At 45.8% G+C, this 13162-nt stretch overlaps 2 protein-coding genes across 7 annotated transcripts in view; one reads left to right on the top strand and one right to left on the bottom strand.

Annotated features, from left to right (window-relative positions):
• LOC131130718 (voltage-dependent calcium channel subunit alpha-2/delta-4-like) overlaps nt 1–13162 on the top strand; it is a 24378-nt gene continuing 11216 nt past the window's right edge. For 2 of the 5 annotated variants that reach the window (XM_078790436.1, XM_078790472.1), the window contains exons 1-26: nt 2–476; nt 2431–2512; nt 3045–3161; nt 3229–3288; nt 3508–3670; nt 3754–3885; nt 3980–4040; nt 5070–5220; nt 5302–5376; nt 5699–5788; nt 6019–6132; nt 6212–6424; nt 6534–6551; nt 6660–6737; nt 7109–7189; nt 7263–7337; nt 7403–7489; nt 7560–7631; nt 7783–7844; nt 7979–8046; nt 8174–8219; nt 9513–9610; nt 9674–9764; nt 9826–9918; nt 9990–10111; nt 10186–10254. In XM_078790436.1, coding sequence (XP_078646562.1) covers nt 388–476; nt 2431–2512; nt 3045–3161; nt 3229–3288; nt 3508–3670; nt 3754–3885; nt 3980–4040; nt 5070–5220; nt 5302–5376; nt 5699–5788; nt 6019–6132; nt 6212–6424; nt 6534–6551; nt 6660–6737; nt 7109–7189; nt 7263–7337; nt 7403–7489; nt 7560–7631; nt 7783–7844; nt 7979–8046; nt 8174–8219; nt 9513–9610; nt 9674–9764; nt 9826–9918; nt 9990–10111; nt 10186–10254 — 2407 coding nt within the window. In that variant the 5' untranslated portion in view covers nt 2–387. Of the gene's footprint in view, nt 477–2430; nt 2513–3044; nt 3162–3228; nt 3289–3507; nt 3671–3753; nt 3886–3979; nt 4041–5069; nt 5221–5301; nt 5377–5698; nt 5789–6018; nt 6133–6211; nt 6425–6533; nt 6552–6659; nt 6738–7108; nt 7190–7262; nt 7338–7402; nt 7490–7559; nt 7632–7782; nt 7845–7978; nt 8047–8173; nt 8220–9512; nt 9765–9825; nt 9919–9989; nt 10112–10185; nt 10255–13162 lie in introns of all 5 variants that reach the window. The other 3 variants (XM_058074574.2, XM_078790499.1, XM_078790449.1) reach the window with 3 other exon arrangements.
• Nucleotides 8901–13162, bottom strand: part of LOC131130720 (leucine-rich repeat and transmembrane domain-containing protein 2-like) — a 6979-nt gene continuing 2717 nt past the window's right edge. For both annotated transcript variants that reach the window (XM_078790612.1, XM_058074585.2), the window contains exons 3-5: nt 12723–12807; nt 11987–12664; nt 8901–11917 (exon numbers count right to left, since the gene is read on the bottom strand). In XM_078790612.1, coding sequence (XP_078646738.1) covers nt 11445–11917; nt 11987–12664; nt 12723–12768 — 1197 coding nt within the window. In that variant the 5' untranslated portion in view covers nt 12769–12807 and the 3' untranslated portion in view covers nt 8901–11444. The remainder of the gene's footprint in view (nt 11918–11986; nt 12665–12722; nt 12808–13162) is intronic.

Below are 13162 nucleotides of genomic sequence, written 5' to 3' on the forward strand. Positions count from 1 at the left end.
TGTGTGAGTGTGTGTGTGTAATCCTCTTAGATAAAACAGAGCTGTGGTCCAATGAGGCGTTCCCATCCTGTCCCTGTTCGTCTCTCCCAGGAGAAGAGGGGTTTTTAATCCAAGTGGATTACGATTGCAAATTGGGCGAGCGGCTGCAAAATCTCCATCAGGCCGCCAGCACCGTTGTCCTCTTACTAGCGTGGACCCTGAGGTGGACAACTGGCTGTCGATGTCATGAGGAAGAAGATGGACAAAGCATCAGGAATATCTGCAGTGGACTTGAAGAAGTCTTGAGAAGCTGTCGGTGCAGACACTTGATGAGGACACGAGGAAGCAGTGTCCTCCTCCCTAACCTGACCGCCTTCCCAGAGCGAAAGTCTCCCGACCGGAAGCGGGATGGGGCAGAGGATAAAGCTTCATGGAATCGTGGGATTCCTCTTCCTGTGGGTGACGGTTCAAGCACAGATGAAGATCCCACCTGAGACGTGAGTGCTCTTTCTAACTTCCTGACCCGTGTCTTCCATCATTCTGTCGTCTGGTCGAAGCAAACTGTTTTCCCAATTCCAAATAGTTCAACTTTATTCCTAGAATATTCTAACTTTCCCTCAGCTAGTTTTACATTATTTTGGTTGTTTCTCATAATATGACGACCTTTAAAACTTGACCTTTTCTCATAGAAACTTTTCATATTTTCACTTTATTCTTGTAAAACTTCAGTTTTTCCAACTATTTAAAGTTTTTCTTGTCATAATGATTTCTTTAATATTTTTACTTTTACTTTTTTTACTGTCACATTCTAACTGTTTCTGCAACCAAATGTCTGAGTTTGTTGGTTTCTTTTTTTTTGCCGCCTCCATATTGTGATTTTTCACCATAAATATTAGTCATCTTATCTACATTATATATCTATATTTAGATTTCTCGACCATGACAAAATCCCATGGAAGGCTTTAAATGAGTTAGAGTGCTAGCAAGCTAATGTTAGCGTGCTAACACCTAGCATAATAGTGCTAAGTGCCTACCTAAAAATGCTGAAAGTGTATGATTATTTTAGCATGGTAATACCTAGCATGATAGTGCTAAGTGCTTAAGTTCATATTCATGAAAATCTCATTATTATGTCAGTATGCTCATGTTGGATGCTAGCAAGGCAAACATTAAGAAGTTAAAACCTAACATAAGTGTCCACCTATAAAAATTGATAAAAATTCTACTATGCTAATGTTAGCATGGCAACTTCTAGCATGATAGCGCTACATGTATATACTGTATGTCTGTCCATGGAAATGGCTAAAAATGCAATTACTGTATGTTTATATTAGCATGCTAGCAATGTTAACACGCTAATGTCCACTGGGTCCATGCAATGTACTAGGAAGGCTAATGTCCTGAACAAGGGTTCTGACCATTTTTTTGTGGAGTTAGTATATGCACACATGCCAAAATTATTGGTCCTATCTTGGAATGTTAAAGAATCATGAAAAAAATGGCTAGATCCAGATCCAGATCACCAACATTTTATAGGTTCTTCACCATCCCATTTCTCACAGTTCCTGAAAATTTCATCCAAATCCTTTTCAAGTTGTTTTGAACATAAACAGACAAATGCTGGCGAAAACATAACCTCTGCTCTGCACTTGTTATCATAATACTACTAATAATGAGTAAATAGCAGCAAACTGCATTTTTGAAGCGTGGCGTTCACTTCCTCTCATTGGATGGCTCAAGTCTCCACCCCCTGCTGGTGGGTCACTGGCCAGGATTTGGATCAGTTGAACTGTTCCACATATTTAGCCGGCCTCGTGTCAATCTGGCATCTTGTCCACCGGGGCCGCTAATCTGGTTAATCTGCGTTAGCACTCCCATCAAAACCAGCTCTGGGCCCGGGACGCTGGCACCACCATTCTTCTAGAATGTTCGGAGGTGGCACAGAGGAGCGTTTTGAGTGTCATGTAGTATGATGATGACCCCCCCCCCCCCCACCTTGTCCCCTCTCGTGTTAGCATGCTAATAACCTCATTTGCAGTGAAGTGTTAGCATGATTCCCCCACCCCACCCCCTTGGCCATCCATCTGCGGGCCGCTGGAGACCAGCCAGGCCTCATCAGCTCACCTTCCACTGTGTGACCCACTTTCACCGATCCCGCTCGGCGCCACTGACATGCTAACACACTTTAGGTTACAGGTTAGCTGACATTCTAGAGCAGGTGAAAAGGAGTCCAAAAGTCTTAGCCAAAGCAAGAAGACATTATTTTCTTCTCATATTTATTCCCATATTTGAACTTTTTTTGTCCCTCAAAATATGATGACTCCTTCTGGAAGGAAGGAAGGAATGACGCTAACCAAGGCGCTAGCTTGCTTGTCAGAAGGCTGGCGTCAATGCTGAGTTTCAATCCATTCATTCATCAAGAAGGTTGTGAATGTTTGTGTGCCATTGCAGCGTGCAGCAGTGGGCGTCCGTCTTCTCCACGCAGCTGCGAGATCTTTCCATCAAGTACTCAGGATCTCTGCTCCTGCAGAAGGTAAATCAGATACGTTAGATGGATGACATTTATGACGCCTCTTCCTGTTATTCATCTCCCATGTGCGGTTCAAGCTAATCCACTCTGAGAGCTTCTTAACAGAGTCAAAGTGACGCAGCTGAACCTGGTGGACGCCATGATTGGCTCGTGTCCCTCGCTCATCTGCATTTTTTATGGAATTCTGCCCATCATCCTTACGTGAGACATGAAAGGAACGCTACCATTAGCCTCAAAAGCAAAAAGACAGCGTCCACTGCTGTGTGGTGTTAGATTGTTAGACAAAGTGTAAACTGTCTAGATGTTTTTTTGAGGTTTTGTACAGATGAGATAGGTGTGTCCCATTACATGCATGATGATCTTTTTTTCATCATGTTTTTATATCTTTAGTGTTCATGTCTCACATGAGGATGGTGGATGATGGCCAACATTCAACATGAAGTGCACTTTTCCTTGAATAATATCTTGTTTGCGTTTGTTAGCCGGCCTGCAACTAGCATACACTGACCTTTTCACTGTGTTTGTGCCTCGCCAGAAACTCAAGGACGTGGAGTCCATCATCCAGATAGTGGACCTGGACGGGGGAGACCTGGTGAAGGACTATGCGGATGAAATAGAACGCATGCTGGGCAGCAAAATGAAATCAGTGAAGGTGAGCGGGAATGAAAAGCATCCATAAAGGATGTGTTTGTGTCCTCATCGCCGTCTTTCTGTTTCAGAGGTTAGCAGAGTCCGCGGAAGACGCCGACCTGTACCATGAGTTCAACGCCTCCTTAGAGGTGGGTGATTGACAGGTGGCATGTGATCAAAAACGCATCTTCATTCATTTGTGGCTGAATATGTCCAAGTATTAGCACACAAATATGCCAGCCTAAAAATGTCTAAATCTGAAGAGGTTGTACTGATGTAGTATTCCACACTGGCCACTAGATGTCAGTCACGTAACCGTAATGTGATTGGATGCTGAAGTGAGGGTTCATTTTGTGGTGTCTCGTCAGTTTGACTACTACAACTCCATGCTCATCAACACGGCGGACGAGGATGGCAACTTCGTGGACCTGGGCGGCGAGTTCCCCCTGGAGGAGAACGAGCACTTCAACAAGATGGCTGTCAATACGCAGATGAGCAACATCCAGGTGCCCACCAACGTCTACAACAAAGGTGAGCGGGGCCCCTAGACGCACAGAAAGCCAGGAGCCGACAGCATCGCTTTAACGCTCCGCTCGTGTCCCGCCGCACGTTAGATCCCAACATCCTCAACGCCATCTACAACTCGGAGGCGCTCAATGACGTTTTCATCGGAAACTTCCAGAAGGACCCCACGCTGACCTGGCAGTACTTCGGCAGCTCCACTGGCTTCTTCAGGATCTACCCTGGTAGGCTGGCACGCTTTCACAGCCACCAGGGGGCAGCATGGGGCCACCGGGGGGGCTGAGCAGAAACACATTGAAAACTAAAGTCATCTTTCAGGCATCAAATGGACTCCAGACACAAACGGGGTGGCGGCTTTTGACTGCAGAAACCGAAATTGGTGAGTTTTCATTCCTGTTCACCCTTAAGAGACTCTTAAGTGTGTTTTGTTTTCATTGACCCGCGCCACTCCATCCATTATCCATCCAGCATCCATCCATCCATCCATCCATCCATCATTCATTTTATACGCTGCTTATCTTCACAAGGGTATGCTGGAGCCTATCCCAGCTGTCTTTGCGTGAGAGGCAAGGTACACCCTGGACTGGTCAGGGAAACATATACTATCATATACTTCTCCAATCCAATCCACTTTATTGATATAGCACGTTTTCAAAGTGCTGCATAGACTAGTAAAATAAAAATTAAAAATAAAATAGAATAAATAAAGGTACAAATTGAATTTAATCCAAAACTAAAATAACAAATAAAATAGTAAAATAGATATTAAAATATTAAAAACAAGAAGCAAAGCAATAAAAGTATAAAAATAAAACCAATTAAAATAAAAAGAAAGAACTAAAAGACACAGGACCATACGACTCAGTTAAAATCCAGAGAATAAAAGTAAGTTTTAAAACGAGATTTAAAGCTTTCGATGTTGGGGGCCTTTTTTACTTGGGAGGGGAGAGAGTTCCATAGCTTGGGGCTAACCACAGAAAAGGCTCGGTCTCCCCTGGTCTTAAGTCTCGTCGTAGTTGGAGCTGGCCCTCGTACCTCAGAGAGCAAATTTGGAAGAGGTCCGAGATGTATTTGGGGGCCAGCCTATTCAACGCCTTAAAAACAAACAATAAAATCTTAAAATCTTCTGAAAAGAAAAGAAATGTGAAATAGTTATACAATAAAAATAAATAGAAGAACAGCTGTCATTTAACAGAACAAAGTCAAAAACGTTCATGAGGAAAAATTAATGTTTGTAGCATTAAAAAAAAAATGTATGTATGAACTTACCACATTTGCAGGGACACAAATACTGAATGGCAAATACGGGGTGGTCCGCTTTTTACTTTATCACCATACAATCGCTGTATGGCTGTACTCCGTATGAGGACAGTTGGCGGTAAAATATGCGCATGCGTGTGTGCATCAGGTACATCCAGGCGGCCACATCTCCCAAGGACATCATCATCATGGTGGACATCAGCGGCAGCATGAAGGGTTTGAAGATGACCATCGCCAAGCACACCATCAACACCATCCTGGACACGCTGGGAGAGAACGACTTTGTCAACGTCATCGCAGTGAGACACGCGTGCATGCGCTCACATGCATACAGTACTGATGTTATGATGTTCACCATGTTTGTGTGTGTTTGTGTACAGTACACAGACTACGTGCGCTACGTGGAGCCATGCTTCAAAGGAACTCTGGTCCAGGCTGACTTGGACAATAGAGAGGTACACAAACATACACACACATCTGATGCAATATAATTAGTGAATATTTTAATATAAGAAACAAGTCCTCAGCATTATCAATGTAGTCATTTTATAGTCATATTATCAATATAGGGATGCTCCCATCACGGTTTTACGCTGCCCATGCCAATCATCCATGAGTGAAATGTGTCGATACCAATAGCGACACTGATAGCGATACTGATAGCGATCCCATAGCCTGACTTTAAGATGTTTAAAATGTTGGCCAGGGGGGCCGTATAAGGGGTACCCGAACAATAGGTATTTATGCGTTGCCATGACAACTCCCCTTGTCTGTCAGCACTTCAAGATGCTGGTGGAAGAGCTGCACGTGAAAGGAGAAGCAAAGATCAAGAACGCAATGAAGGAGTCTTTCAAGATTCTCAGTGAGGTACGTGTCTGAGCTTAGAGCAGTGCTATCCAAAGTGCGGGCCGGGGGCAGTTTTTGGCGCCAACGAACCGCCATAAATGAGGGATCGCTGTACAGCACAAAGATGAGAGGCAAGTTTTTTCTTGAAATATATCGAACGTCTTGGACAACTCTGGCTTAGAGGTGAACTTCTCTTGGTGAAGCAGTGACCTTCAGTAAGTGTGTGTGTGTGTGTGTGTGTGTGTGTGCAGGCGCGGGCCAACGGTCTGGGAAGCATGTGCAATCAGGCCATCATGTTGATCACAGACGGCGCCATGGAGGACTTTGAGTCTGTCTTTGAGGAGTTCAACTGGCCCGAGCGCAGGGTGGCTACTCCGGCTGTCTCTCCTTATTCTCCATCAACGTGTCAGATATTGTCCTCACCAGCAGCACGTGTTCTCCTAGGTCCGAGTCTTCACGTATTTGATCGGCAGAGAGATGACCTTCGCCCAGAACACCAAGTGGATCGCCTGCAACAACAAAGGCTACTACACGCACGTGTCCACGCTGGCTGACGTGCAGGAGAACGTCATGGAATACCTGCACGTGCTCAGTCGGCCCATGGTCATCAACCACGATCACGACATTATCTGGACCGAAGCCTACATGGACACTGTGGTGAGCTATCTTAAAGGGACGGTACACCCATTTTTCCTACCTCCACCATCTTCATCCTCTTCTTCTTCCGCTTCATCTTCATCCCTTCATCGCTCCATCGCTCCACCAGCTTCCAAAAACCAAAGAGGTAAAAGCATTTATCATCCCACATTCCACATTTAAATGGCGCCTGCGTGCTTCCTTGATGTGAAGCATCCTATTTGTTTTGAAGAGGATGTTCTTGTGTGTGTGTCAGCTCTTCAACACCAAAGCTCAGAGTCTCCTGTTGATGACCTCGGTGGCCATGCCTGTCTTCAGCAAGAAGAAGGAGACGGTGAGTGCCATGAAAGCAGCTGTGCTAGCTTGCTGTTGATCTTGTAGCGTGGTTAGCACCGGCGGGAGCTAGCTGCTAAGGGGAACTAAAAGCATCACAGCAGACTTGCTACCAGTTCTAGATGTTTCAAGAACTTCACGGAAAGTCAGCTATCACAGAACCAATTAACCGCCATAACTCTGCACTTGGACAGGAAGTGAAAACAGGACATCTCCTGGGAAAATAGAATCTTTGGTCAGCCTATTGTTAGATGGTCGGCGACAGCTAGGTGTCAGCTAGCAAAAAGGAGAACATTGTTGAGCATGGTATCAGTTGAAGGCCCATCAAGGAACATGGAACATCTAAATGTGTACTACTCCCTGTCCCTCCAGCTGTCCCATGGGATCCTCCTGGGCGTGGTAGGCTCTGATATCCCCCTCATGGAGGTGATGAAGCTGGCGCCCAGATACATGGTCAGTGTCTTGTCCTTGTCTTTGTGCCCCGTGTCGCGTCCACATACAAGATCATCATCACGCTGTCCTTCAGCTGGGAGCTCACGGCTACGCCTTCCTCATCACCAACAACGGCTACATCCTGGCCCACCCTGACCTTCGACCTCTGGTGAGTTCCCGTAGAAAGCGGTCAGTCGCGGGCTGGCAGCTGAAGTCCGCTTCTCGCCCCTGCAGTACAAGGACGGGAAGAAGCTGAAGCCCAAGCCCAACTACAACAGCGTGGATCTGTCGGAGGTGGAGTGGGAGGACACGGAGGAGATGGTAACTTCCCAAACGGCAACAGTTCTGTTCCCGCATTCCCCACTCATCCTGTGTCCCGTGTCCCGTCCAGCTCAGGACCGCCATGGTGAGGGGCGAGACGGGAAATCTGGGTCTGAACATCAGAGCATCCGTGGACAACGGGGTGAGATGTTTAGAGGAAGCTGACACGTCTTGTGGTGTGATGTCACTAAATACGGGAAATTAACAACTTAAAATTCAACTATTAAAGACCATTCAACTCAAATACAAATGTTGAAGAGACAATATTTTGACTGATTCCCCCCCCCCAACAGAAAAGACCTCTGTTCCTCACCAACGAATATTTCTACACAAACATTGACGACACACCTTTCAGGTGAGATGGTTCATATTCATTTTCAAGATCTTTATTGCTTGTATAGAACTCTAAGGTACTTGAAACATGGATGTATTTGAGCCATGTGGGCACCAGAGGGCAGCAAAGTACCTAGCTATCATGCCTCTTTGCAGCTTTGGCATGGTGCTGACCCGAGGTCACGGGAAACTTATGTTCGTGGGCAACGTGTCTGTGGAAGAAGGTAGGGTTACCTATCGGCATGTCGTCACGTCCATCGTATTTGTTTCCTGTAGAAAACATCACCAGTCACTTTTCTTACCCGCCACATGGTTGGGTGTCTAATCTGCACCTTTCCTTTTTATCTGCAGGGCTGCATGACCTCACCTCCCCAGACCTGAGCATCGCCGCTGAGTGGTACGATTGTCTTTTTTTGTAACGGTCCCATTTATGGTGTTTTTCAGCAACTGAAGTAAAGGAGGAATTACATTCTGATGTACGTGCTGGCGGCGCGCAAAAACGGGGGAAATCACAAGAGACATGCACGTGGCCCACATGGGTTTTCAAACATGCAGACAAGGTGCAACGCCCTTGGGAAGTAAATTGGGGATGCAAATGATTTTCTGCGTTTTCACGCCAACTCTTCACTTTTCCAACGTAATAGATGGCGTATGCATCACATACTCTACGACAGGGGTCTCAAACTCAATTTACCTGGGGGCCACTGGAGCTAGTGTCTGGGCAAGGCTGGGTCGCATCAGGTTTTCCAAAAAAAAAAAAACGCATTTATTAAAAACAGAAAAATATACAAACTTTTTCAGTGCATTCCACTGTTCTCAAATATCTTAATATTTATTTTTCTGCACAAAATAAGATGAAAAATAAATAAACAAATCAAGAATAAAGAAAATCAATCAATCAGTAATAAATAAATATAATAATAATAATAAAACGGCAAATAATAAAAACTTAAGAAACCACATATAGTTGGTGGGTCGGCAAATTATTTTTTTCAGATTAAAATGAACAAAGCATTATTAGAGCCCTGTAGACATGACAAAACACGACTATAGTCACATTTATACTCTTTTTATTTACAACATATTGCGCAACTGCAGGGTCTTGAGACACATGCTAACTCGCAAACTAGAGAGCTAGCGACCTAAACAGTAGCCTTCAAGTTATTTCCTTTAAACTTAAATAGCCAAAAACTTACCACTTCCACATGGATAGGGAGGATAACTATTAACAGTTATTTAACCTTTAACATGAACATTAATCAAACGTAATAATTTTTTCTGGGTACATGATACCATACAGCATCCATATCAATCTTGCGCGGGCCGCACTAACATTAAACTTACATATCAAGGCGGGGGCCTCAAACTAGTGTCCTGCGGGCCACATTTGGCCCGCGGGCCGCGTGTTTGAGACCCCTGCTCTACGACAACCTAACATTAAGGAGCAGTAGAGGATGGTACAGATGTGAGCAACAGTGCTGACATTACATTTCAACATCATGCTAGGTTAGCTTATTTGCCGAAGAAAAACTCCACGGCTGCAACAATTGTAGGTGATTGACGCGTAGTCGGCTGCGCTCCATTTTAAGATGCGTAGAGAAGCCTGTTTACAAAGTGGTGGCCATATACACGGGACAGATATCTATCACATATTGTTCATTCATTCATCCAAACTTTTCTTCTTTTTCAGGACTTACTGCGAGACGGACATTGACCCCGCCCACCGCAAGTACTCTCAGCTGCAAGTCGCCATTCGCTACCTGCTGGGGAAGGAGCCTGACCTGGAGTGTAAGGCGGTCAACATGTCATCAAAGTGGTGGTTTTCACCGACCCCGCCTCTTTGTTGCCTAGGTGATGAGTTTCTGCTGCAGCAAACCTTGTTTGATGCCGTGGTGACGGCGCCCATGGAGGCCTACTGGAACGCCCTGATGCTGAATGCCAGGTGGGACCCAGTGGACATGTGGACATGTGTTATTTCGTTCATGACAAAATATCTCGGACAGGGTGGAGCCAGGCATCGAGACGGCTTTCCTGGGTACTCGCTCCGGCCTGATGAGGATCGCAAGATACGCCGGCGTGGAGACGCGAGTGGCAAAGTAGCGACACTTGAAATTGTGTTGCGGTCACGTGACGTCACACACACACGTCTGTCTTTTCCACTGCATAGAAAGTTCCTGACCCCTGCTGACAAGGACAACCTGTTCACCATCGATCACTTCCCGCTGTGGTACCGACTTGCCGTGGAAACCCCCCCTGGAAGCTTCTTCTACTACCCCATCAATGACAAAGGTCCTTCTGGTCTTGCCATCGCGGGATGTGTTGTTTTGGCGTCGCTTTTAAAGCACAGTTGTTGTTGTCCGTAGGCGTGAAGTACGTGGTGGCCACCACCGCCGTCACTGTGTCATCACAAGGGAAGACCGCCATCGCCGGAGGTATGTTGAACTTTTAACTTTAAACTACACTCACTTTAGACAAACAGTGTTTATTAACACAGTCATTATGAGTGAAGAGTACTTTAGGTGTGCTTCCCACAGGGCACGGGCAGTCATTGAAGTACACATGTTGGAGTAGCTCAGAGTCTATTATATATTGGTAACATTGTATTATGGGAATAAAGTCATAATTACAATTAGAAGACAATTTACATTAAAAAAGTGGAAATAGTTGGAAAGAAAAAACAGAAAGAACAGCTGTAATTTTATGAGAATAAAGTAAGAATACTAAGAGAAAAAAGTTGTATTGTAACGCAATATAAAGTCTTAATTTTATGAGAATAAAGTTGTAATATTACAAGGAAAAATAATGTCATTTTCATAGCATAGAGTCGAAATATTAAAGAAAAAAATTTCAAAAATCATAATAAGAAAAACAATTAAATAAAATTGTAATTTTTATAAAATTAGGTTCTAATATTATGGGAATAAGGTCATAATTACGAGAAAGAAGAAAGTTAGTTGGAAAATATATTTTTTAAAAATGCAGAAATAAATAAATAAAAATAATAATTTGACAAGAATAAGAGGAAAAGTTGTATTCTAACAAAAAAGAAAGTTGCAATTTTGCGAGAATAAACCTAGAGAACAAAATAAAATAAAAGTGCATTTTTCTTGAAAATTAGGTTTGGGAAAAAGTTACAATACAATATTACAAAAAGAACATTTATGAAGCTTATTGAAGAAGATAATGTAAATATTCATTATTTTCAAGGCACCCAAAGCACTTCAAAAGCCATTTTTCCTTCATTCCTCAATCACACATCAACAGTACATCAGTAGTCACAGCTGTCCTGCGGTCGTCTGACGGAAACATGGCTGCCTATATGGCCTCTCCGACCACCGCTTCCCAATGAAGTGAAGCCATTTTTCATTCACTTCTCAGTCACACACCGGTGGACATCAGTAGTCACAGCGGCCTTGGGGAAACGGAAACGTGGTTGCCAATTCGCTCGTCCTACGGCCTCCCCGACCACCAACAAACATTCATAATCCAGTGTGGGTATCACTGGAGGGGAGACGTGTGAAGTGCCTTGCCCAGGGACACAACAACAGTGACTGGGTGAAGGGAGCGAGGATGGAATGGGTGACGGCAGCGAGGATGGAACCCCGCATCTCTTAGCCAAAAGTCAGAAGCTGCTGATTCGGTACCCATGGACCACACAGGCTTCTTTAGGCGGTGCCTCCTCTGGCACCTCGGTTGGGGATTGCACATCTTCAGGGTCATCCATTCTGCACTCGGCCATCAGAGGCTGCCCTCGGTTCTTCAGCTCCCGCTGGAAGCGAGCCATCAGCGATGCGTAGATGCATCCGTACGTTGCCGCCACCACCATCATGACGCACACCGTGCTGCACACCACCCCCGCCACAATCTGCGTCACGTGTGCTCGGCGGACGCTAACCGGACGGTAGCGCTGGCGGACGCACTCGTCGTTGCTGCTGACACGGCCCGGTGGACAGAGAGGCCGGATGCTGCCGCCGAACGTAGCTTCCCTGGCGCCACCCCGCAGGCAGTTGTTGAACATCTCCGCTGGTACGTTGCGGAGGTTCCTGCCCATCAGGTTTCTTGGAAAGCTGCACGTCATCGTGTCCACCAAACCATCTGGGAAGAAAAAACAAAAAGAGAGGACATTTGAGATGATCCTCATGCTTCTAGACATTGACTGCTCACCTCTGTAGATCATCCACTCCATCCAGTGCTTGAAGTCCCATAGCTTGCAGTCACATTCCCAAGGATTCCCAGCCAGCAGGAGCTGATGAAGCCCCACCAGTGGCTCAAAGGTGCCTCTCTCCAGGACTGCCAGCCGATTCCTGGCCAGCGACAACCATGAGAGTCTCTGGAGTCCATTCAGTAGGTCTACGGGTAGCCAGAGGAGGCCATTGTAGGACAGGTCAAGACCGTGCAGCCACTCTAGCCCCTTGAAGACCTCCTTGCTCAAGCCCACCCCTCCACGGCTTCTGTTGAGCTTTTGCTCCAGCTCTTTGCTGCAGTTAGCGTTGCATGAGGTAGCGAGGTGTGTTCCCAGGTGGTTGCCGGACAGATTGAGCCACCGCAGGCTACTCAGGCATGAGAAGACTCCCGCCTGAAGGGTGGAAAAGTGATTTTGGGAAAGATCCAGGACCTTCAGGCTGGTGAGGTTGGTAAAGTCTGAAGCAGCCAGGAAAGAGAGGTTGTTCTGGGCCAGGCGCAGGGTATCGGTGTCCTGGTCCAGCAGTGGCAGTAGGGGTGTCAAAGAGGTTAGGCCCAGGGCGGAGCAGTCGGTGGTGTTCCCATCACAGATGCAGACGCTGGGACAGCAGCAGACTGAGCCAAGCAGCCCCAGCAGAACCAGCAGCAGGATGGACGTGACTGCAAAAACCCTCATCCTTACCACCATCATCTACGTGGTTTCTGAGAGGAGACTCACCACAAATTTCATGGAAGTTGTGTCTGTCCTGGTCCTGGTGCCTCATGTCAGCAACATGGATTATGCCTCGGACCACAACACGATCCTAAAATGAGACCCGAGTCAGACTTTACAGCAGCCAGTGAGGCTGTGCGGGTGTACGATGGGAAACCTCACTCCCTCAACCTGAAAAGCGATTGGGGCTTTTAGCTTGACGGCTAGCGCTCTGAACTCTCATTCCACTGGTCTTCATGACCTACATACACTCCAGATCAACATGTTAGCAACAGTATTTACATTTTGCACTGTGGAAACTTAAAGGGCATCTATTATGCTAATTTTCCACCCTTTGTATTGAGTAGTGGACTCCTATAGAGGAGTTACACACAATAACCCGCACAGAATGCTTTTTTCGATTTTGTAGAATCTGAACATATTTCAGCTGTATTTCCTCGAATTTG

This window comes from Doryrhamphus excisus, linkage group LG1 (genome assembly GCF_037039965.1).
Source record: "Doryrhamphus excisus strain RoL-2023G ecotype Guam linkage group LG1, RoL_Dexc_Guam_v1.1, whole genome shotgun sequence".
NCBI lineage: Eukaryota > Metazoa > Chordata > Actinopteri > Syngnathiformes > Syngnathidae > Doryrhamphus > Doryrhamphus excisus.